The 25,540-nt window shown below is 49.6% G+C and overlaps 1 protein-coding gene across 9 annotated transcripts in view; it reads left to right on the plus strand.

Annotated features, from left to right (window-relative positions):
• Window positions 1-24,032, plus strand: part of MVB12B (multivesicular body subunit 12B) — a 59,416-nt gene extending 35,384 nt beyond the window's left edge. For 3 of the 9 annotated variants that reach the window (XM_069032124.1, XM_069032123.1, XM_069032122.1), the window contains exons 8-10: window positions 13,973-14,028; window positions 15,352-15,411; window positions 19,345-24,032. In XM_069032124.1, coding sequence (XP_068888225.1) covers window positions 13,973-14,028; window positions 15,352-15,411; window positions 19,345-19,431 — 203 coding nt within the window. In that variant the 3' untranslated portion in view covers window positions 19,432-24,032. Of the gene's footprint in view, window positions 1-4,473; window positions 5,077-13,972; window positions 14,029-15,351; window positions 15,412-15,510; window positions 17,849-19,344 lie in introns of those variants that run through there. The other 6 variants (XR_011155644.1, XR_011155645.1, XM_069032125.1 and 3 more) reach the window with 6 other exon arrangements.
• The last annotated feature ends 1,508 nt before the right edge of the window (window positions 24,033-25,540 follow it).

Genomic DNA, 25,540 nt, shown 5'->3' on the forward strand with positions numbered 1-25,540 from the left:
AGGAGGTTTCCGTGTGCAGCTCTTACAGGTGCCAGTTTCTCCACAGCTCTGGCTTGTTTATTTTGGAATCAAGCACCAATATTTATTACCTTAGGGAGGTAAATATTTACTTAAATGAGTATTTATTATATTTATATATAAATAGCTTTTTATTATATTTAAATATTTATTGCCCTCTTTAAGACACTTCCTGTGAAAGGTCAAAGCAAACTGTGGTCGGAGAGGTTGGAGAGGGAAACATTTGTGGGCAGAGGCTCTGGTCCAAATTCCACCTGCTGGGTCACACAGGTGAGCGTTCCCAGCAGGAAGCCCAGGGGCAGAGCCCCCTTGGGGAGGGGGCAGAGGGTCTCAGCCTGGTGCAGCCCAGCCAGGGCGGGGTGAGCCAGGGTCTGGCCATGGCACGAGCTGAGCTGGGGTTCGTCTGCAGGAGCATGGGCTGTTCCTGCAGGCACTGCAGCGACATTTGGCGTTCGCTCCACACAGGTTTCTAATCCAGCTCTCTGGAGGCTGCAGAGAGAGTGGAAACTGATGTTAATGATCTGGAAAAACATCAAAGCCAGTGGATTCCTGAAAAGGAAGCCGAGTTGCTTTTCCGTCCTGCAAGCTGCGGCGCTCGGCAGGGGGCAGGTGTCATCTGTCTGGGCAGTGGCGTGGGAAGCGTTTGCTTCACACACTGCTCCCAAGACAGCAGTTTGCTTCCTGATTCCTCCTCCTGTTCAGGAGGGGCTAACTTGGGAATGCCTTGGGGTATCTATCCCCCCCCCCTTCTTTTTTCTTGGTAGTGACAAAAGAAGTCTCTTTCAGAGGTCTTTATAGATAGAGATTTTGTTATATTCCAGTGCCCATATGTCAACTTCCTTCTTAAATGCCAGGTTATCTGGCCACGTGTGCCACTTCCTTAGTTGTCTGTTTCCTTTTAAAAGATGCTGTTGCTCTCTTCTGTATGTAGGAGGACAGATGTTTTAATCAGAGGTTAATAAATTATTTTCACAAACTATTGTTTTGCTTCATCCTTTTTGTAGATAATTAAATTATGCACTTGGCACAGCATGTCTGCTTTACTAAAACAGGTAATTTTGAAAAAAAGGGAGATTCTGTTTTTTGGCTCAGTGCACAAAGGATTGCTTTTATCTTCATCTTCTAGCACAGTTCCTGGTGGTTCTGCAATCGCCTCCAATGTTCAAGGGGTTTGAGACCCCCAGTCTTGGAGGGGAAGGTCCTGTGCTGCGTCTTACTGTTGGTCCCCATCCCTTCACTTACGTTCTTGGCACTTTTTAAGAGTAGAAGCAGAACTAAATTTATATTTTGTGACACTGAATTTTAATCAGGATGGTCCACAAGCCAGACAAGTTGTGACACAAGCTTTATTCTGCATTGAAACCTCTTTACTGAAGCTGAGATTAAAGTCAGCCTGTTCTTTACTGTATTGCAATTTCCAGTCTTTGGACTAAGAGACCTGGATAATCTTCCAGCTATGAAAGGCTCTATTAATATCCAACAGTTCAGGGAGGCTGGAGTCTCATGTAAAATGCTGCAGCTGCATATTTCAGAAAGGGATGTGTGTTACTTAATACTATACTTAATGAGATCTAAAAAGTATGTTTCTTATTAAATTAGCCCATCCGTGGTGTACAGACCCTTGGTGTGCTGTGTCAGCATGGCCCACATGTTATCCAGGCTGTGCTGGGGCAGCAGCCCCAAATGGCGATGATGGAACCATGAGTTCTCCCACAGGTGGCATTTTTAAGACAGACAATTTTTTGATGAGCCTGCTGTCACCTGAAGTGCCATTCGTTGTTTTCCTCTCCTCACCGCCATGTGCTGGTGTGGGAGGTGGAGGCCCTGGCTGGGTGCTGCCCTGCCCTCGCATTGGTCCCAGCTCCCTTCAGCGCAGCAGGCAGGCAGGGGAGCTGTGTCCCCTCCTGCTCGTGTCCCTCAGCTCACACGTCACCTTCCGAGGAGGCTGCTCAGTCTTCTTCCAAGGAGGCTGCTCAGACTGCCGAGAGGATTATCCGGCTGTAACCCTGTATCTTGAATTATGTATGAGCAGGTGTACCAGGGACAGCCTGGTGGTACATCCAAGGGCTGCAGCGGGGGTGATGGAGGGAAGGGTGATGGCGAGGTGATGTGGATGCCCTGGACAGGGGTGCCCTCGCTCTGCACGCCCCGCAGCAGCAGTGGGTGAGGGCCAGTGGCTGATGGAGGAGGATGAGCTTGTGGGACTGGTACCATTATGTGGAGCACAACCTTGGGGTGGCCTGCGCCGTGTTTGTTTTGCTTTGCCGAGTGCCAGAGTTTAATTTTTTTTAAATGGGAAGCCTCTCAGAGGTTTGGATATTTAAACAGTTATTAACCAAATGACAATTAACAGATTGCAGAGACAGATTTTCTTTTCAAAACCTCCAAAATTGAGTACAGTTTGCAAAACTATCACAGCATAGTAATGACAATGAATTTTGATTTCCTGGAACTGATATTAGACTCCTTATTAAACTATGTGCATCTGCTTTTAATTTACTCCAAATAATTGGAAAATGCAATGAAGCTTTCCAATTAAAGCTTGGCTTTATGCTGTTTAATAATACCCCCCATAATATTATAGCTTATGAAGTGACAGGTGAGTTGGTGTATGAATAAAACATAAAGGCAGCAATAAGGGACAGAAAACCAGAGACAGTTGTTGGGGATTTTAAATGCTGGATGTAATTTGCATATATTAATCTCTTCTTTTCAGCCTTATCAGGCATTCTTCAGTATTTGAAGTTAAAATAGCATTGACAGGCGGGAGTATGCTTAGTTTTTTCAAGGATTTATTACTTGTATAATTTCTGATCTTTAATAAGCAGATATGACTGATCCTCATAGTTCTATAGAAATCGGTTAATTGTTCCAGATGGCGCGTACTGATTATGCAAAATTACTTTTCACACCATTTTTTTTTTTTGATGGAGTTTGGAGTAAAATTAAATTTTTTATAGCCTTCTTATCATGCTGTTTTACAGTGGGTTTTGCACAGAAGTTGAATTTAATCTACTATATTACATTGACCAGCAGAGTTATTCTAATGTAGCATTCTGTGATTTGACAAAGAATAATAGAACACGTTGCTCATTGTGTATTTCTGTGCTGCTAATAAAAAGGAGTTGCAGTGCAGCAAACCAGGCTGTTATTTATGAAGAATGCTTAATTTGCACAGTTAAAAATGCAAAATTGTTACAATGAGATGTTCGCTCTTTTGGACAGAAGGCTTGGGCAGAATAAATGTAAATAGTCTTGTTGCTACGGATTCCATCAAATGAAGCAGGAGTTTTTAAATGCCTGGTGTGGCTGGGTGGGATGGTACTGGGAGGAGCAGCCATCCAGGCAGCACGTTCCGGCTCCGAGCAGGAGATGTCACTGGTGTTTTCCCTGATTATCACCATCCAGATATCTCAATGGCATCATTTCATAATTGAAAACATTTGTAAAGGTTGTTGGGCTTCATTTATCTAATGAAAAGCTGTTTATACAAAATAAGCCACACATAAAACCCTCTTGCTAATAAGTTTATTGCAATTTGTTTTGGCAGTTATTTGAGGGAGGTGTCCCATGGCCTTGCTGTCCTGGCTGTGCTGCACCAGGGCCCAGGGTGGGTGCCCATCCATGGGCATGCTGTGGGCAGGCGCTCCTGCCAGAGCAGGGGGACAGTGCCATGGGCACTGCTCTAGGTTTATCCAGAAGTACTATCAGGCCATGGGTAATTTTGGTAGGTCCCATCCCTCGCTGGGCATCGGGCAGCGCGCAGAGCAAGGGTCCTCCTTGGCCTCGGGCTGGGATCCACCCTGGGGGCTGCACTGCCACCACGCCTCAACCTCTGGAGGGCCCAAAGGGCCCAAAGGGGCCAAGACCAAGGCATCTTACTGATCCTTGAAAAGCAGAACAGCAAATGTTTAAAAAATGACCTTATGGTTAGTGGATAAGTAGGGGCACTGTAAATGGACTTTTATGAAGAGTGCGTATTTTTAACTCAATAGAAAAAAAGACAAGTAATTAACTCAGCTATTAGAAAGCTCAGAATTTCTCCTATCTCCTTTTGAACTAGAAAATTGTTTTGTGTATACTTTTATATGTACATATAGATATGAATATATAATATATATGCAGACAACTAATGGCATAAATCAGAAATTATTAGAAAATATTTGTTCTAATGAAGTAATAATTTGGTGGTAATGTATTTCATCAGTGTAGCTTAAGGCTACATTAAGTGGACAGACTTTATATGGATTCTCTAATTTTAATCTTCAAAATGCTGTCTAATGTCTCATTAAGACTTTCATATAATGTATCTTAAGTACAGTCATTAAATATAGTTTAGGGAGATGTATGTTCAGATATTGCTTAAAGATGTTTTAATAGGCCCATTTACTCTGATGATATTAATGAGCTCTTAACACATATTAAGCTTCTAAAACTAGTGGTGTCCCCTTGCAGTGAGCAAATCAACATAGGAATTGTGGAGGAATTGGATGCTCCAACAAAGCCAGTTTTCCACAGAGTCTTCAGGGCCTGGCTCCATCCCTTTATCTGTGTCAGCACGGGGCGGTGTCCCCACTCCTGGCGCGTGCCTCGGGCTTGCAGGGGCTTCGTGTGGGCGGCTGCTGTGTCATCACATCCACGCTTCAGAGCTGCGGGCTGGGAACTGGCTGAGCCCGTCTCAGTGTCTGTGACATGCTGCGCACATTTGGTTGCGTATCTATTAAAATAAACAAATCACATAGTTTAAGGGAAGAGCCAAATACAGGCCCGTGTTTAGATAAATTCTGCTTTTTGATCGTCTAAAGTGAAGATGCAAGAGTCGTAATTAAGATAATAAAAACTGCTCATTCTCTGTTGTCACTTCGGTTCCAACTCAGAAAGTTATTGCAAAGAAAATTCTCTGGTTTCATCACTCAGCTCTTCTTAACAAATCCTTCTGAGTTCAGAGACTTTTATAATTACTAAATTGGTTTGTTAGAGGGAGATAATGGGAAATTTCTTCTTTTCATAATTGGACATTTCTTCCCTGTAGGCTAATGCAGGCGCAGCACTCACATACACAATGAGCTGTGCTTTTGAAAAACCATAACTGGCTAATAAGTGCTGTGGTGTCATCGGAGAGTAATGGTGTGCTGATTAGCATAATTAATGACAAATGGTGGTGCAGAGTGGGTGGATTGGTTTAGCAGATGATGAATGCGCTGCGCCAAGGCCGAGCCCTGCCGTGGTGGTTTGGCAGGCTGGCAGCGCTGCCACTTGCACCTGCTGCCACTCCCCACCGGCCCAGGGCTCGGTGGCACGGCCACGTGCGGGTGGCTCCGGGTGCTCCTCGGCCTGGCCAGGTGGCACGGCGTGTCCCTGAGTGGGGCTAGCGGCCGATCCCCGCCATGCTGGGGCAGGGAGCTCTGCAGTGCTGGCACCAACGGAGAGGAGCTGGGGGCTTCTGTGGGCCACCAGTGGCCCTCATCCTCCGAGGGCTGGAGGGCCACGCCAGGCACTGGCCGTGCTACAAGATGGGCACATTAATCTATGATTTGATTAATCAGGGCTAATTTGCATTCACAAATGAGACTGGTAAAAATGAAGTTACCTTTTCACCTTTAGAAGGGAGGAGGGATTATTTCTAGATTGTCTCTTTTGTAAGTGATAAGCAACTCTTTTACCAGTAAGGATGAAAATACTTAATTTGCATTAGCAAAAGAAGCTAATTATTATATAGTTAATTAGCATCTGGAAATTAGGATTGTCTTAATTACAAAGCACAGTTTCCTTAATAGCTGCAAAACTGTAAGTTTGATGTGTGTGGAGATTGGTGACTATTATTATGTAATTACTGATCATATTAATGGTGCAGTGTATTTAGATATCATTTGCATATGCAAATGAAATTTACCTGATAGAAATATGTGGTTCCAGTAATGATTTTGAGCACTTAAAAATTAAATCCCATTAGAAGATCTGAATCCCGAGTGGCGCAGTGGATCTCCTCATGCTGAAGAGCTTTTGGCTCAGCAGGGCTGTGGCTCTGTGTCTGGCTGTTGGGAGGGGGACAGCACCTCCCCTGCCCTTTCACCCCCCAGCCCGCGGTGTCGGGGACTTTCCCCTGCAGCCGGGTGGTGCTGTGTGCCCGTGCCCTGTGCCATCCTCCCCAGCACATAAGGGCTTAGCTGTGGGTCTGCGCCCGGGCTCTTCTGGCAGGGTGAATGTTCCATGGGATGGTGGAAGCATGTTCTGTGCATCAATGAGCTCCAGGGCAGAAGATGGGTATCCCCACATCCTTCCCAGCTGTGCTCGTGATGTGTTTCTTTCCACTAACATGCAGGCTTGCTTAGAGAATGGAGAGCACGGTGTTATCAGGGCAGCTGATCCAGCTTCTTTCTCCTGCTTTTATTGGAAACACAAAGCTGCTGTGTGTTAAAAATAACTTGAGTCCCTTAAACCAAAACCATGTTAAAAGAGGACCGTGCACTGTTGTCTCCCCTGGGAGTCCTGTGGGACAGATGTTGGTCACTCAATGCACTGCTGGAGGGTGTGGGGTGCTGCTGGGCAGGATCACAGCATCATTGCAAGTGTGAGCATCTGTCCCTGGCCAGTGACCTGGCTGCTGTCCAGAGAGTCTGGGAAGCCCAGGACTGTGGTGGTGGTAACAAATCCCATCTCACACCCACCATACGTGGCTCAGCAAAGGAAAAAGCTTCCGGGGCCAGACACTGTAGCAATATGCAGCGTGTGGATTTAATACCCCCTGCTCCTACCCTGCAGCACTGCGAGCTTTGTGGATGTTTCTCTCATCAAGCAGCAGAAATTTACAGCTGCTGGCCAGGGAACACTGCAGCCATTGTGGGGCTGCCCAAGATGCTTTTTGCAACTGCTGCTCCAGCCTGCGCTGCCCGGCTGCCGTGGCAGACAGACATTACATGTTTAATGACTTCCAAGGAGTCTGTCATTACAGCCAGAGCTGAGGGGAATGGAAAAGCATCTGGGTTTCTCTTCAGCAGGCAGCCGTGAGCAGACGCCTTTGCCTTTGCCTTTGCCTTTGCCTTTGCCTTTGCCTTTGCCTTTGCCTTTGCCTTTGCCTTTGCCTTTGCCTTTGCCTTTGCCTTTGCCTTTGCCTTGCCTTTGCCTTCACCTCCCCATCACTGAGCTGGCCCTGTCCCGGCTCTGCCTCAGCCCCACGCGAGTGCCCTGGTTTGTATCTGCTCTGCTCTAATTAATTAAGGGTTGTGGCTTGGAAACACCACATGCTAAGGTGTGATCTTTGAAGTTTAGTGTAGTGCAGAGACTTCAAAGGGGACATTTTATTAAAAAATAATAAAATCAAGAGCTCCTAAACACTTGCAATTTGAAGAGCTTGTTTGAAGTCTCTCCATGTTCTCTGGTGCTGATGGAGTCACAGTGCTGAGGTGCTCCTTAGGCGTCACCATGCAGTACTTAACCTTCACTTTATTTAAAAAAGAAAATAATCAAATCCAGGGGTATTTTTTCAAGTGTTTTTGTGGCTTGATCTTAGCAGTAACTAATTGTGCCATGTCATGAGCTATGCAGGAAACGGAGAAAATCAAGGCTGACAATCAAATTAGCAAAAATGAAAATTTAGTCCAGGTCTGGTTTTTTAATCAAAGTCATTTCAAGACGAACAGGAAAGCTGTAAACCTTTCCCAGGGCAGAGATTCCTTCCCCAGCTCAGGAGGCCTCTGCTCTCCCACTCACTGCACCAGGCATTGGGTGGTTTGGGGCTGCTGCCATCCTGCTGCCTGGCCAGGCCCAGGCACAGGGCACAGGGCTGGGCATTCCCAGCTAGCTGTGCCCCTGCTGCCCCACGACAGCCCTGATGCGAGCTCCTGCTGCCCAGGAGCCACGGGACCCGCAGTGCAGCTGCCCCCGGAGCCGCATGAGGTGCTCAGGGGCTCTCACGAGCTTGGGTTTGTGCCTTGGGCTAGTGGAGCTGAGCCCTGCGCCCTTGCCTGTGCCCCTGCCTGTGCCTCCATACTTTTTTGTATGACACTAAGAAGTTGTGTGCATGTTGGGGATGGTGTCTGCAGCTGGGAAGCGCAGCTGGGGCAGCTGCAGGCTCCCCGTTGCAGCCAGCTTGGCAGGAGCTGTCAGGAAAGGCTGCTTTTGTTTTGGCCCTGAGGTTTTGCCATCAGTGATTTGGTGTGGTTCCATCTGGGCCTTGGTGCACACTAGCACAGAGCACACACACATTTACTGTTCAGGTTGCTGTTTAAATCTCTGTGTATAGAAATACAGGAGGAGGAGGCTTAGCATCGTGGGGAGCTGGTTTGGTTTGAAAAGCTCACACCCTTCTCTGGATGCATTGCAAACTATTTTAAAACATTTTCTCATACTTCTGAATGGTTTCCCCTGTGCTAAGGCATGCCTGGTTTGTACAGCTGTCCTGTGCTTCCTTCCATGCACGGGTGCAGAAGAAGCTCAGGAGTGCAGAGCTCATGCCAGGGCATGTGGTGGGAAGCAGAGGGGCATGGGCGGGAGCCAGGGCTGTGTGCTTGGCAGGGGCTGCGAGAGGGCACCAAGGGTGGGTGGCCTGGCTCCAGCCTGCCCTGGCCAGCACCACGCTGTGCCACCAGCTCCCCGTGGCTGCTCCGCCCGCCCAGGTAACAGCATGTCCTGTCTGCTGGGGGTCACTGCAGCTGAGCCCCAGCCATACCCCAGGGGTCTGCTGCTGGTGGACAGAGCAGTCACTTGTCCTCGCCAGGCTGGGCACAGACTGCACGTGGCTGTGCTTTCCCGCTTCAGTGAAATGGTGCTCAGAGCCTCCTGCGAGCTGGGGGCACCCCGTGCCGCTGGGCTGAGCGCTGGTGGCAGAAACTCTTCTGTGGGGGCACCGTTGTTGGCCACACCAGACAGGGGCTCGCGTGTCCCTCCAGCCTGACCATGGCTTCCCTCCAAGAGCTGCTGTGCCTGAGCTCTGTGCCAGCCCCTGGTTCTGAATCTGCTTTCAGATTCCTCCGGTGCCATTTAGCTGAAAATCAAGTTTTCTCTAAGCAGGGGAGCTCTACTGGTTTTATGGTGTTGCTGTAGGCTGTTTTATGAGATACTCTTCTTGGTAAAAGATGAACACTCTGTTAGCATTCAGGTCTGAGGAAAATCAGAATAGTTCTGTAGCATTAGGGAAAGCCCTTTCTAAAACCTAAGATCATTTAAATGTTAAAGGTAGTAGTAGTGCACTCAGTGTTGGGGTTTTTTGTTGGTTTGGATTAACAGTTCTTCATTTTCAGTCATGCAGGAAAATGTTTTGCAAGGGAATTATTTATTTATTTAAATATTTTTAATATCAGAAATTGAAAATTCAAGTGTAAAAGGCTATGCAAAAACAGCAATAAAGAAATCAAAAGCTATAAAAGCTTATGGTGAGACTTTAATGCAGAAACAGCTGTTATTTCCTTGGGAGTTAAGGTATATAAACTCTTCCGTGGCTGTGTATCCCCACAATCGCAGTGTGAGGAATTAGCGCTCACTGCAGTGTGCAAACGGAGCCCGCCAGGCTCTGAGGCAACGATTCATCTGTACCCAGGAGTTAAATATGACAATGTTAGCATTTTTCATTTCCCTGACGTTACCATTAATAAAGCAATGATCCAAAAGAAGCTTTGCTGAGTCTGTTCTTTATGCTTCCATCACTCACAACTAGATAATTTCACACAGGATCGTTTTTAAATTAAATGACGATAAAAGCGCTCTGCTGTCCTGTGCACACTAGTTCATAGAAGTCTATCAAGTCATTAATGTGTCATGACAAACTGTGAGTTGGATACAAGAGTAATTAATTATTTGCATAAATAACAGGTTGAACTTCGTGCTTTCAACCACAATGACACATGTGTCACGCTGTGGACATCCTGGAACCTCTGGCAGAGGTCACAGGAGGGTGAAGCCTGAGCTGGCACACGAGTGATCCCATTCTCACACGCTTCTAGCTTTGTGTTCCCAAGTTCTTCACTGATGGTTGCTTCAAGAGAGCATCTGATCTTTGGAGCTTTAGCGAACAATTATACAGATTTTCATAATCACCATTAATCACCACATATTTTTCAAGATAATTACAGCAACTATTATTTAGATTTCTCTTTTATGTGCACACTGTAGAAAAGAACAAGTGCTTATTACGCTGGGTAGTGTAGAGAACTACCGTCTGAAGTTCTTTGTCATCCAGAAACTCATTATGTTAGCTGATGCTGCCTGTGAAAGTTCGTCAGCGTGTTTAAATTAGGGTAGCATTGGCAGGTCTGATTATTTAAATCTGGTAGCTTGGCTAAAAATATAGTTATTCAAGAAAGATGAATTACTAATTTGACAACTGAGATTTAGTTGGAGTCTGCAGCACAGAAGGCAGCATCTCTCGAGTGCTTAGAGGAGGGTGACAATACTTTTACAGATTAAAGAGAGGATTTCTAAGTGAGCTAGCAAGTTGGATTTATAGAGCATGCTTTGGTGTCCTCCCTGTTAGAGCCTGAGAGCAAGTCTTGGTAAGTTACAGTGAAGAAGGAGCCTCCAGGTAGAAGCTGGTTGTGTGTTCCAGTGGTCCTGCACTGAGGAAGGGGCATGTCCACTGTGCCTCACCGAGGCATCCATGCACTTCCTGGCTGCTGTCAGGGATTCGTGGGAACACTGTCCTTTGGGGCTGGGCTTTGGGAGGTTGGTTTTGGCTGCTGGCTCCTTTCAACTCTTTTATCTAATTGCAGTGACTGAGTTAATTAGCTGTGACCCTCAGGAAGGAGCTGATCCTGGGAGGCAACAAACAACCATTGGAAAGAGTTTTCCTGCTGAAATCAGATTTTATTTTGTTCCGTTTAGAGGGAGAAGAGCACAGGCACCTCCCTGACCTGTTGCAGGTGCTGTGGATATAGTGGCATGGACAGAACCTGCTGCCTCCTGTGCTCAGCCCCTGGGTGCAGGGCCCTGACAGGCAGCTGTCCTGGCAGCGAGGCTTTGAGGGGCAAGAGCAGCTTTGCCTACATGTGCAAGGAGGCTTTAATCTGCAAGGTGCAAACATTTTATAGGTCTTTAGAAATATTTTGAAGAAGTTTAAAGAACCTTTAAAGAAGTTGAAGCCTGTGTGGGTCAGTGGGTGAGCTGCTCCTGTGATAATACGAGTAATATTGTAAAATTGGGATTGTAATTTTTATTTTAATTGGCATGGATACCTTTGGAAATAACTGTGTTTTATCATTCACCAGAACCAGTTCCTTTATGCCCTGGTGTTACCGTCTGCTGGTCTCAAATGTGGCACAGGTTGAACATGGAGGAACCTGGTACAGCTTTTGGCCAGACTAAAACGGGAACTGCAGCTCAGGGCCAGGGCCTGGTCTGTGAATGTGACACTGCCCATGGAGGTGGTGACACAGGGCAGGATCTCAGCACAGCAGTCGCTCTTCAGAGCCTGCCAGGAATGCTTTAAAGGCAAGAGGGGAAAAAAGAAAAAGGAAAAACTGAGAAATCAGAGGCTGCTGCTGCTGTTTATTTACAGAACAAAATCAAAACAAGGGACATGGAATTAAAATGCTCTCCTAGACTTCTGGTTTAATTTAATTTTATTATTAAATTAGCTGCTACTGTAAACAGCAGTTGTGTGCTGCCTCACAGTGTGCAGTGGGAGCAGTGGCCCCCAAGCCCAGTCCCTGGTGCTGGACACCCCAGTGCTGGACAACCGGTCAGGCTCCTGCACAGCAATGGGAGCTCTTTCCTGCTGTTGCTGGAGTTGCCTGCGCCTGGAGATCATTACGAGTCTCCATGGGCTTCTGTGGGAGTAGGGTGCCTCACCCTTGAAGCCTCGTGAATGTGAAAAACCCATCTTGGGCAGCAGCAGCTGTGGGTGTCTCATCCTGTGAGCAGGGCACCCCAAGGGTGAAGTGGGGGGCACAGAAGGGTCCTTCCCCCAGACCACTTATTTTGTCTGGGGCATTTGCTCAGCCTGGGAGCAGAGGCAAGGGAGGAGCACTGCTCCCCACGCATCTTGTCTTGGGGGCCCCCACTGCCTGCCTGCGGCCCCTTGGGTGGCCAAAGGGCTTTCTGGAGCCTGGCCAAGCCACGGGGTGAAGGGGTGAGGGCTGCTGCCCTCCTGGCGCTGGGGCACGGAGTGGCAGTGGCTGCCCAGGGCTTCGTTTCTGTAAAGTTTCCAGAATTGGTGGTATTTAAACCCTTGTGACACCAGTGCTTGGCTGTGAAAGGAGACGCTGAATGAGCACCTTGTTTTCTGCATTCTGCCTTTAATGCATTTTAGCAGCGGGCTGGTGATGGGCCTGACATGCCGGCTCTGCACACGCTCCTGCGCTTGGGGAGTGCAGCATTAATAACACACTTCCATGCATCATGCCATTTTTAAGCATGATCGTTATGATAAAGGGCATATACTTAATTACAGGCCTGCTTAATTACAGCTCTGTTGAAGCTCGTTTGTTTAGGAGAGTGCTAATTGCGCTGCAGAGCCTTTGGCTCACCCTGCTTTTATCTGCTGCTTCGCTCTGTAGTTCTGAGCTCAGGGTGGGCTGGAGCGTGTGGCCGAGGGACGGGGGGGCTCTGGGGGCTGTGGGGACACGCACACTTGGCATAGCTCAGCCTTTAGATTACTTTACAAAAGCTAGCGTGTGGCTGATCAAAGTGGGTTTCTGTCGGATAACAAATGCAGATGGTCTTTCAGGTTTAAAACTTCCTGGATTTGGTGATGCTGCTTTTCATCTGTTTCCTTTTGTTTCCCTTTGCACTGTGGCTGCCACACAGCACCTTTGATAACAAAATCACTCCTGTGGAGGGGGGTTTTTGAAATAGACAAAGCAAATGTAAAAAGCTGAGTATTCTTAAATGACCCTTGTTTAATCACTAACATGGTAATTCAGTGGTGCTGGTAGAAATTAGAAACGGCAAACAGAGGAGCCCTGGGTTTGTGGGTGCAGATGCTTTCTGAAAGATAACCCTATTTGAGGATCACTGGAGGGCCTCTCAGGGCTTAAATTTACTCTAATTTGAAGCTTTTATTTCTTTCAGAGTTGAAATGTAAGGACTTCAGATGTTAAAGGTGTAAGTGCAATGAAGGAGGTGTATCTGGGGTGCCTTAGAAATGTGCCCTTTTCTGTCTTGTGTGCAAGTTGCTGAGTTACATGTTTTAAAAATAAGTGTGTCCCTTGTGCTACCATGTCTTGTGGGAGGCTTCCTGTGACATGGTGATAACAAGACACAAACACTGAACATCATTGCACTAGGATGAATATACAAAATGGCATAAAGGCAGACAGTGCTATGAGTACCAGTAAGGTTATGCTACAGAGAAAGCTGGGCCCAGTGACATGAGGCTGTGCCATGTGGGGTGTCATGTCCTCATGTCTGTCCTCATATTCCACTGGTTTGCATCCTCCAGATGTGGTTTGCAAGTGTTTGACCTCCACTGTTCACTGTTGAGTTTGCACTGGCAACAGCCAGGCCAGGGAGGGTGCTTGGCCCCAGGTGTTTGTCATCATCCTGCCCAGGTGGTGGGAACTTACTGCCTGGTACGCAGGTGGTGGTGTTAACTGCTTTAGGGGCTACAAGTGCCCTGAACCAGCTGTTCCTTATTCTCTTGCTCAGACACCACCGAGTGTGCTGAACTGGTTTGGTGAGAAGGTGGTAAGTAGAAGTGCATCCTTCTTTCAGTTTCAAATACTATTCTGCTTTGTCAGCTGCACAAAATTGGAAAATGCAAAATTGAGGCCATGAAATTCTATCTGGATAGAGCAGGGAGAATTCATTGGACTCCTGGTTTGGTAGGGACTGACCCAGCTATGTCTTACATGGAAAGGAACCACTGGCAGTTTAGAGGGAGGAAAAGGCTGGCAATAACATTTAGGAGCAATCAGTCATGTGTCAATGCTGTGAATACTTGGTCTGTCACTGGGAATGTGTGAAGTTGCATGTCAGAAGCCAGCTGGAAACGTCACATATGATGATGTCTTGTCCCTTTCAGCAATGGATGGAGTGCCTTTTATGATTTCGGAGAAGTTTGCCTGTGCTCCTGAAGGGGTGAGTTGCCTTTGTTGTTCTCCCACTGTCTGAAATTCATTGTTTCATGGAGAGCGATCACAAAACATCAAGACAAATTACCTGCTTCTGGGAGCTGTTCTATTGTGGGGCCAAATACATACCCAGTGCTTGAGATGGGCTGAGGTTGCATGTCACAATAGCTGCCCATTAGGTGGGAAAGGCTTCTGCCAGATTGCTTCTAAAACTGAATTTTCCTGGGATTTCAAGGTTTATTACCGTCAAAAATAGGAATGGCACTGGGACTCCCTGGTGCTGAAAGCATTTCTAATTTCTAAGCATAGATTGTAAAGAAAGCTGCAGATGTGGAGTTCTCCTGGATTTACCTGTTGTGGGATGGCATAGTGCCATCAGCTTTACTACTTCCTTTTGGCACTCCAGCAGTTCAGGGCAGTCGTAATGGCACAGTGCCCTCCAGTGCCATCAGCTACCACGAGGGTCCTGCCTGGCTGTGGGTGAACCGGAGAGGGCACTGCAGGTCCATGCAGGTGGGGCACGCTGCCGACAGCATGGGTGAGGCACGTCTGCTTCACCGAAACAGAAGCACCGGTACTGGTTCAGGATGACCTCTGGGTGTCACTGGGCCAGCGCTTGTTAAAGCTGATGATGCAGAGCTCAAAGATTCAGCATCCCACTACCAGTTCCCAAATCCATCTGATCCTAAAGCAGCATCTTTTTAAAAATCAATTTACAGGAAGCTGTTAAGGCAAACACTGGGCCATCAGCTGTGTCTGATTTTTCAGTAGTGCTCCAGCTTTGTGCTTTCTTCTTCCTGCTGACAGGGGTTTTTCACATCCCTTGCTTTCTGAGAGGGTTGTTTATAGGCCGTTATTCCCAGAAAGCTGAAGTCCCTGCTGTGAGGACAAATACAGAGAGATTAGGTCGTGCTAATCCTCCCTGCAGATCCTTTAGACACCATTGCCACCATATGGTCAGTTTGGTCAGGGCTTCCCGCAGCTGGTGCCGCTCACACCTCCGTGCTGTGGCCACAGAATTCCATCCGGTGTTCAGACTGCATCCTGCAGTGGGAAGGTGGTGGCAGGTCCACCTGAGCAGAGCGACACGGAGGTGAGTGTCAGCTGTCGCACTAAGGGAGAACAGTGTTGAAGCTGGTAGCCCCAACCCACTGTCTGCTGCTTCACTCTCCTAGTGGAATGAGGAACAGGATCGTGCCTGTGTTTACAGATGGTACCTCTAAATCTCTGGTGATAGAGTGTTTGCTGACTCTAAACAGAACAAAACAACAAACAAACACACAACCCCTCCCCAGCCCTGAATTTGACATTTTTGTTTCTTTCTTGCCAGATGCAGCCGGTTGATCTCTTGGGTATTACAATCAAAACCCTTGCAGAAATCGAAAAGGAGGTAAGTAGCCAGCCAGGCACTGAGCAAGTTACAAGGGCTGTGTTCACTCTTTTTAAGAACCCTTCCTTTATGGAAAATACTTTTCTCATCTTTCTCAAGTCACAGAGGATGGATAAAGTGACGCAGTAAGCCCAGGGTCAGGGATGCCCTCTGTGATCCATGATGAGTGAAGACACTTCAGGTGGTGAATATAATGGCAAAGTGTGGGGCCTTCTGTTTAATTCCAGATGTCTGTCTTGGTTAACCTTTCTTTCTCATGTATCAACAATACACAGTGCAGGCAGGACACTCTTAGGTGCCTCTTGCATGTCAGGAAGGCAAATGGACTTGACTCAGCAATGTCAGGTAAACACCTTCATCAGTTCTGATGAAAGATGCTGGGAAGTTGTTGCTGGGAGAATTGGGCTGCACTTCAGTGGATGTGAACGTTTGAGGAGCTCGGGCAGGAGGCAGCCACCAAACTGAGGGTGATTCTGAGGGACCGTTCTGGCACATGCATGGTGTACATGGCATGGTGCCAAGGAGCTGTCTGCTCTGCTAAGGTCGCTTCACATCTAAAGGCTAAGACCAGGAAGAAACTTGTCTCAGCAGCACATGCTTCTTCAGGCACCATTAGTCACAAAGACCTCCTCCTATGCCATCTAGCTGGGTTCAAGGGAGAGAGTAAGAAGATGACATCACAAAGCTGCCAGATTCCTCAAGGCTTTTCCACTTTTTATTCCAGTTGAGTCCAGTTGCCTAAATCTACCCTCTTCTGCCTGAAAATTTTGTCTGAGTGCAAGAAGATGGTCAGGCCCAGTTACCAGGGCTTTTGCAGGCACCTCATGGGACTGCAGTGGCCGCAGTAGTGGATCTGAAGGTGCTGCCTGACAGGGGCAGTGGCTGATAGATGCGCCCATTGCCTCAGGCACTGCAGTCTGCCACATGGCCCTCACAGGCCTGTGGGATACCCACACTGGAATCATTTTCATGGGCCAGGAAGGAGAGGCCGATACCAGCTGGCTCTCCCACAGCTCCTGCTCTGGAGCAGGCTGTGTGCGTTCCAGCGTAATGAAAAGTATGATTATGCAGCCCATATTCCTTGATGAAGCATCTTGTCTGCACATAGAGAGCTACACATATAAATATTGTGAATTTCAGCATGGCTTTATTTCCCTTGCAAGCAATAGCACCATTACAGCAAATCTTCTGGATATCCAGAGCAGCCAGAACATTCTCCCTGGAGCAAGATGCCTTGCAAAAAATACTCCAAAGAATTCCAAAAATTACTGTTCTCTGTCACCACATTTGGAGATGTATGCACCCATCCTCCAAGCTGCAGGCAGCTGAATTTCAGGACTCTACCCTGTCAGGAAAATGATGGAAATAGGTGCCAATCCTGGACTGCACCTGAACTGCTGTTGTTGCCCCAGGATGGCACAGCTGTGCCCGGGGGAGTACACAGAGAGCTGGGCTATGAGGAGGTGGTGAAGTGCAGGTGTAAGCAGCACATGCCGTCACTTCATGGCTAATTTGGTGGATGTAGGACAGAGAGGAGAGGAGAGAAGCAGAGCCCTGGCAGTGCTGCTGCCAGGTCTCCCAGCAGGGCTCTGGGGGTTTTGTCCTTGCTACTCCTGCCTGTCCTGGGTAGGGTAGAGTCACTGAGTGGGCACCTGGGCAGGTGCAGGTGATAGCACAGGTGCTGGCATGGTCACTGTTCACAGCTCTGTGGTGGATGCTGCAGTGCCTTTGGCTGCGGCAGCGAGGGCAGTGGTCTGGCTGCTGGCAGGGTGCACCCTGTCTTCGTTTGAGCTTGGCATGGTGTAAAAAGTCTAGAGAGCGCCTGATTAGTAAAGGGAGCATCCAATATTCATCATTCCTTTTAAACTGATAAGGAATGCAGTTCATTTAACCACTAAATTGCTACAAGTTTTCATGGGCTGCTCTTTGCAAATATATTTAATGAAGAAGTTGTAAATCTAGAAGAGCTTAAAATTTTAATTTTACACAGAAATATTTTTCCTTGTTTGCATGTTTGTAGTCAATTCTCCTGAGTGCAGTCACATGAAATGTTCTTTAAATGAACATATTTGCTAACTGGCATGATTTCAGATTTTAAAACATTGGTTCCAGCAATTAGGAGTTTCCTCAGTTCCCCAATGACTGGAGAGATTCGTCTTGATTATAATTGCTCTTAGCCACGCATATCTAATTTGTGTCTTTTTAAGTGTTAATTAGTAAACAGTTTGAGCTGACATCTTTATGCGTTTGGGTGTTGAAAAATGAAGCCTATTGCGTGCCGCCGGCTGCGGCATCGCGACAGGGAGGTGCGAACGCGGGGGAGTAAAGGCCTGGCACAGCCCCGGTACAGCCCCCGGTGTACAGCCCCCGGTACAGCCCCCGGTGTACAGCCCCCCGTGTACAGGCTCCGGTACAGCCCCTGGTACAGCCCCCGGTGTACAGGCTCCGGTACAGCCCCCGGTGTACAGCCCCCGGTGTACAGGCTCTGGCACAGCCCCCGGTGTACAGCCCCCGGTGTACAGCCCCCAGCCCCCGCTGTACAGCCCCCGGTACAGCCCCCGGTGTACAGCCCCCGGTGTAGCCCCCGGTGTACAGCCCCCGGTGTACAGCCCCCGGTGTACAGCCCCCGGTGTACAGCCCCCCCGTGTACAGGCTCCGGTACAGCCCCCGGTGTACAGCCCCCGGTACAGCCCCCGGTGTACAGCCCCCGGTGTACAGCCCCCGGTGTAGCCCCCCGTGTACAGCCCCCGGTGTACAGCCCCCGGTGTACAGGCTCTGGCACAGCCCCCGGTGTACAGCCCCCGGTACAGCCCCCGGTACAGCCCCCGGTACAGCCCCTGGTGCAGCCCCAGCGGCCGGGGGTGCCCCATTCCCGCCCGGCCCGGCCCTGCCCGCCGCGAACCCGCGGCGCCCCCTGCCGGCCCCGCGCCGCCTCGCCAGGGCCGGGGCCGGGCTCACCGGGGCGGGGATGGGGCTCACCGGGGATGGGGCTCACCGGGGCCAGGCTCACCGGGGCCGGCCCCCTTTGCTCGGCAGGAGCAGGGCTCCCGCAGCTCGGCGTCGCGCCGATGTCCTCCCGAGCCGGCACCAAAAGGAGGTCGGCGTTGGGCGGAAGTGGCACAGCCCTGGTAAAACTGGCACAGCCCTGGCACAGCCCTGGGCCAGGCACCAGCATGGTGGATGGTTGCCGGGACCGCCTCGCTGGCAGCATGTCCCGTGCCCCAGTCCGGCTGGCGAGCAGCGCGCAGGGGGATGTGTTTGTGACATTCCAAGAGCCACAGATGGGACACTGGGAGATGCATGGGAGGAGAGTCCGTGTACGGGCCACTGCAGTGGATGTGCCAGGGTCGTGGGCAGCTCCTACCCCGGTAGCCCTAACATATGGCGCGGCTTTGGCCACTCAGTTGCTACGGGAAAGCCACCGCTACCCTGGCCTCTCCTGGGGTGCCCTGGCAGGGACCAGGGTGGCCGCGGACCGGCGGGGTGCGGCTCTCAGAGTGCCACGAGATGGCACTGCTACAGTGCACGCCAGGCTGTGAGGGATGTCCCTTGCCTGCAGTGACATCGCGGGGGCACAGGGATGTGTATATAGGGATTCTCACCCTCTTGCCAGCCAAAAATGTTAATTCTGATGGTACCGGCTTGTGTAGACCTGGCAGGGGGAATGTTTCTGAGTATCTGCTTTATGGACAGGATGAGTGTGGTCATGTTTGTGTTGATGCTGGGTTTTGGGGGAGGGGGTGAACCCTACCTGGGGAGGTCACTGATGTGGTGCCAGCAGGTTCACCTGGCATTGCCCTACCTGGGCCAGCTGCTGCCACGCCTGGTTTTTCTCTCATTCTTCTGCTTCTTATATTGTCCCACTCCAGTCACGGGCAGTGTGGCTCTGTGGGTCTGTGCTCCACGGTTCTCTCTCTCTGCTTTGCCCCACAGTACGACTACAGCTTCCGGACGGAGCAGAGCGCGGCGGCCCGCCTGCCGCCCAGCCCCACCCGGTGCCCGCCGGTCCCGCCGTCCTGAGGGGCCGCGGTGCTGGAGCGTGTGTGCGTGCATACTACTGAGCAGGACACAGCGATGGAACCAGCCTGGCCCCCACGTGTCCGGCCACCGCCACCACCCTGCGCTGCACCACCCCCTGCACACACCGCTCCACACACTGGGACCGCGCGACCCTTCAGCAGCTGCCCCCTACCCCCGCCTCCCTGCTGCTGCAGACCCCTCTCCACGTGAGTACAGGACTGGGAGCCTGATGCAGCCCCTTGCTCATCCCCACTTTGTAACCCTGCTGCAGGACAGTCAACAGAATCCAGAGCTGTAGCAAACCTCTGCGAACACAGCTGGGAGCTTGCGGAGCATTGAGAAGTCTTAGCCCTAAAAGGAACAAATAAAAGGCATGGCTGGGTACTGCCACACGAGCTGCCATGGAGCTGCCTGGCTCTCAACACCTTGCAGCAGGAGGCTCCTGCGGCGCTCAGTCCAGTGCAGAACTGAGCTGCAGTGAATGCCAATCCCTCTGCCAAGGTCTGGGCACAGAAGTTCTGCTGTGGCTGGGATCAGTCACAGATCCACTGTGGTCACTGGATTTGCTGTAGGCTGAGGGAGCCAGGGCCCCTGGCTCTCCCTGGGCACTGGCAGGGCAGAGCAGGCAGAGTGCCCAAGGGGCACTGCAGGTCCCGAGATGAAGCACCTCTGCTTTGCACAGGTTGTCCATCTGTCTGTATGGATCCGTGGCAGCAAGCATCCCCTGTTTCTTTCTGGATGGATGCTGGCAGTGGCACCCTGGCAGACCCTGACAGTGCCCCACTGATCCTGGCCAAGCTGCCTGTGGAGGCAGGGCCCTGCTGACAACTGGGATGCCATCACCTGCCCATCATTGAGACAGTTCTCTTAACATGTTCCCCTCTAGCTGCTAAAACAAAAGAGATGTGCCTGTTTCCTGGGCATTCATGGGGAAGCACTGAACACTGACATGGCACAGGATGAGAGTGGGATGCATTAAACCCTGACCTCTGCCTTCCTGTGATTGCTGACTGGGCTTGCTCCCAAGCCAAATGCATGTCTTGAAGAAGTCCATTGCTGTAATAAGTTATTTACAAGTGCCCATCTGACTGTGCTGCTCTTTCAAGTCTCTGCTGTAGAACAAAGATACATCATGGCAGCAAAATGGCAATTTTTGAGTAAGTGTTAAAACGTACAATTTTTTATATTGTAAAATACTGATTCCCTGACCCCACTGAAATGCAATTGCCATGGTAACAGTTGCAGTGTTGTTGCTCTCAGCCTGGGTCGTACATGTGCCCCGACCCACTTTGCACTCACTTGGGTTGATCTGGCATTTGCTAGTGGCACAGAATGGTGACTAACAGCAGCTTTTGTACTGTCAGCTAATATTTTTTATTTGTACATAAGTAAAATAAGTCTTGTCCAAAGATTCATTTCTGATTTTAAGGCACTGCACTGTACTGCTGGGATAAAGAGCACAAAATACCGTGACCTTTGGGACAAACTGAGTCCAGATCTTTGCTTCAGCTTCTTCCAATCAGGTAAATAATTTTCTGGAGCTGCCTCTGTAGAGTGGCCATGTGGTTGGAGAGCAGAGGCCAATTTGGTTGCATGTGTGTTGTTCTTGGGCAAAAGAGTTAAAGCTGTGCACCAGCTCTGGAGCCCTTGAGTGACCCCCTGGAAGTGCTCATTTACTTGGAGCTTGCACCACCATTTTTAGTTATTTATCCTGCAGTAAAGAAAAGCCAGATCTCACTGCCAGGCTTCACAAAGGCCAGATTGATGATGCCGACATCGACAAATGAACATACCATGGCAGCTTGGTCATTCGGCTCAGGTTCACTTCAAGTTCAAATCCACTCTATGCTGTAGTGCTGTGCCCATCTCATCCATCTTTTGTCTTTCTATTTTTCTGCTTGTAATTTGTTTTGTAGTTTTCTGTGACATCCATTTATAGCTTCTCCTGAGGCTCAGTGGTCACGGCAGGTAGGCAGGAGCCATCCACAGCAGTGCATTCCTCATAGCTTTGGGATGGGAGCTGACCTTCCCTGTTCATGGTGGAGGAACGAGGGCTGCGGACTAGCACAGGGCACAGCACAGCCAGCAGTCTGCAGAGCTCCAGGGGCAGTGCCTGCCACTGGGAGATGGAGAGACAGCTGCCAGGAGCCCCTCCTCGAGCCACCTCTGCCTGTGTGAGGGCAGAGTTGCCTGCGCAGCGGCCGGGGGGTTCAGCAAGGAGCAGGTTCTGAAAGCCACCGAGCGCCATGCTCAGTGCCACACTCCCTGGCACTGGGAGTGCCTGTGTCTGAGAAAAAGGGTGCAGAGCTTTGCGTCCCTTGTGTAAGAGAAAATCAATGCTTTAATATTTATACCAACGGCTAGGTTTGCTCAGCCTTCTTGGACATAACAAGCTCTGCTCTGCAGTGACCTACAGGAAACACTGGATACTTGAAACACTGGCAGGACACGCAGCTGGGACAGGCATCTGCATCTTCCGGATATATTTGTATACCTACTTCTCCCTCTTTAACACTGAGCCAGCAAAGCTGCTTCGGGACTCACCTGCAGAGAACCTTGAGAGGAGTTTGCTCTCCATAGTGTGGTCCTGCACCACAGCACTGCAGGGACAGCCTGTTCCAAATGCACACAGGACAGATGCAGTTCCTGTGGGGCAAACACAATCAAGGTGTTTTGAAAAAAAAGCTGCAGCTGCTGAGAGCCAGCTGAGCTGTAAGCCCTGCTAACCACAGGCTGGAAAACTAGGCAATTCCAAAAGGGAGAGGGCTCGGATCCAGTGCTTGGAAGCGCAGCAAGACACGGTGCTGGGTGGTTGACTGTGTCAGCTTCTCAGTCCACTGATCAGAGGAAGCTTTTTTTATTGCACTGCTGAATTCCTGAGATCTGGGGTGTCAGGTCAGCATTTCCATGGGAAGGTTTTATTGGCTGTTCCATAACTTTTGTACTCACAGCAGCTTCATTGCAAGGCTGGTCCTTGCATCCTTATGGTGAGTCCTCCGTGCTGGCATGTGCCATGGCCAGTATCAGCATCTCTCTGCATCTTCCTCCCTGGCCAAGAGGCGACTGTGGAAGAATTGGCCCAGGCAATAAATGTTCAGGGAGTCTGATGCGGATGTTGTCTGGCTGGGGAGAGGCCTTCTGGAGCATAAGGGGAGGGGAGGAGTCAGTGGAAAGCAACAGAAGTGGATTTGCAGAGCTTTACCAGATGTTCTTGGCTACCTTGCCTGAATTTGTAGAACAAAACTGGTCTCTGGGTAGTTTAAACTTGTGGCTGATGGAGAAGTTAGTTTGCCAAATTAATATACATCTGCAGCAGAGACAGAAAAGCAGCAGTGAGGGGTTTGCTTACTGTAAAGTACACCTTCTGATGTGAATTCATAGTGACACGCTGCCTCCTGGATTCCTCACGGCAAGAAGCTGGTCGTGTGCCGAGGTGACTCGTGGCCACCCAGGCCAGGCTGTGCTGTCTGCTGTGTTAATTATGGAAAGGCAAGAAGTTAGTTCAGAAAGTGATGTAGAGTGTGAACTTTGTGATAAAATTCAAGTGTGAATAGTTGTAGCAGGTGTCTTCCCTTATGGGAGCACCTCGTATCTGTAGTTCCATATGAGTAAACTGTGTCAGACTTTTCCTGTGACTGTCCCTGCGTGTCCCCATAGTGTTTGTTGGAGGTTTCCCAGGAGCCTCCTGTGCAGTGAGAGGTTGTTGGTAGTCTGTAGCATTGGGCTTGTTTGGTTTCACACCCAGCACTGCCCCCTCAGTATCCTGAGCTCTCCAGACTGAACCCACATGCCGCCAAGCCTGGAGAATTCCTGTCATGGGCACTGCACGTGCCAGGTAGGTGCTAGTGGCAAGGGGATGCTTCCACAGGCCTTGGCACCTCCTCTTCTGTGGGGCCTGAAATCTCCTGGGAGGAGGGAAAACGGGATAGAGCTGGCTGGTTCCATGTTGGCCTTCACCTCCCCGCTGCTCCCCAGGTGACTTCGGGTCTGTCTCCCCAGATGTGCCCGTGGCCGCTCTCCCATGGCAGCCCCAGGAGCCCCGAGAGCTGTTCCTGCTCCTCCCAAAGGGCAGGCACACCTCACTACATCCAAATGATTACCTCAGCCTTGGAGCCTTGACAAACAGCCGGGAATCCCTCCCAGCAGCAGCAATCCCCCTGCAGCAGGGCAGCTGAGCGGGCTGGTGTCAGCCATCCCGAGCCTTATCGCCCGGGCTGTGGTACAGAAAGGAGGAGGGAGAGGCTGCTCCTCTGCTCACAAACAAGCTCAGTGAGGTGCTGCTCGGTTTGTTCACCACAGGGAAACCAAACACTTTGGATATTCTGGTCATTTGTTGTGAAGTTGTTTCCTAACAGCAACAGATTTAAATGTTATCATAAAAATGGCAGAGAGAAACCTTTTATGCAGTTGCAAAGTGGTTTTCTAAGATGGTTGGGTTACTGAAAGTGATTTTACTGTGCATTAATCTTATGAATGTTACTATGTTTTATATTTATTTTAGATGACCCTCCTGTATTTTACAAAGGGAAGTTTAATTGTGTGATAACTCAGTCTGTATTCTTAATATAATTTGTTAAATGAAACTTGTTTTAATCAGATAATTCTGTGTGGTTTTGTGTTTTAATTTTCTGACTGAAACAACTACCTGGATTGAAAGGGTGAACTACAGAGGTGGCAACACGATCCCGTGTAGGGAACACACTTGTGTTTGTGGGGCTTTTTTGTTGAAAATTGGATATAAAAAGCCTTGGAAAATGTGTCCAAAATGTCTTGCTCTACAGGTATGCTGCAAAGTCAAAACAAGCTCAAATTATGTGTTTTATGGGGAAGGATTGGGTGAAGCCTGGCAAAAGCAGTTCTCAGTGCAGGGATGGTGCTGGGAGCAGTGAGGGCAGCACACGGCACCTCAGCTCAGCCCATGGCACAGAGCTTGGGCTGCAGCGGCCCTACGGGCAGCAGCACAGGCAGGTACCTGCGTGGCCAGGGGCAGCAAGCCCTGAGGGGAATGGGCTGCTCAGCCAGGGAGAGGCCAGTACTGCACTACACTGAAAATTGTTATTCTTTGTGCTAAATTATTTTTCTTCTGAACTTGACACAAGCTAGTGGTGCACAGTCTGACCTCTGGCATCTTCTCACCCCAGACAGTATTTCTGTCTCGCTTATTTTGAGTGCTCTTTGAATTAAGGGAGATTAATACCCAAGTTCCCGACATTCTCTTCAGGCATATGTTTTTATAACCTTTTGAAAGCAATACCACTTGTTCCACAAAAAACTAAGAAGCGGCATCTTGGGGCTGCCGTGGGAGCTGTCACCGGCACCTGACTGAATGTCCCAGCTGGGGAGGAGGTGGTGTGGGGAGGACATAAACCAGAGTGGGCCCATCCCATGCCAGCCCATGGCTTCCCAGGCAGCAGGCAGGCATGGAGCCACACAGAGTTGTGGCTGCACTGAAGGGGCCTGCGAGCATCTGTCACCTGCACCTGATCAGCTGCTGCCACTGGATGTGGGCTCAGTCCTGTGGCACAGGACACCCAGTGACTGGGAATGCAGCTGAGCTGGCCAGGAGGACCCTCATCCCCCCAGCATTGGGCTGGGACTGGAGCTGGCTTACATCCATCATTCACGGAATTTGGATTCTAAGGAAAATTTCTAATTTCTTCTGCTCTGCTTAGTGCTTTTAGACGTGGGAGCAGCCATTTCTGTCTGGGGAGGTATCTTGTAGCCATTCGTGCCCCAAGGAAATCCTCCCAGTGCCTGAGGGGAGTAGCAGGCTCAGGGGCTGGAGGCAGCTGGCATGGTCCCTGTGTCATCAGAGGGTTCTTTGGAGCTTTGTGTGCCGGTGGCTTTGGTGGTGTTTTGTTTTCTTTTCTCCTCTCCCTCCTACAGCTTTAAAAATTAACTTGCCTGGGGAGTTTCTCAAAATCCTTTCCTTTCTCTGGAATGATGGATAAGCCGTGTAACTGATTGTCATGGCCCTAGAGAGAATAAACATCTTCTGCAGTTTAAAATAAAACCTCCTCACTCCTTGGTTAATAAGTGTTGAAAGAAGCACAAACAGAGCTAACATGGGATTTCCATGACTAACAAGATGACCACATCAGTGAATGTT

Source organism: Aphelocoma coerulescens, chromosome 17 (assembly GCF_041296385.1).
Source record: "Aphelocoma coerulescens isolate FSJ_1873_10779 chromosome 17, UR_Acoe_1.0, whole genome shotgun sequence".
NCBI lineage: Eukaryota > Metazoa > Chordata > Aves > Passeriformes > Corvidae > Aphelocoma > Aphelocoma coerulescens.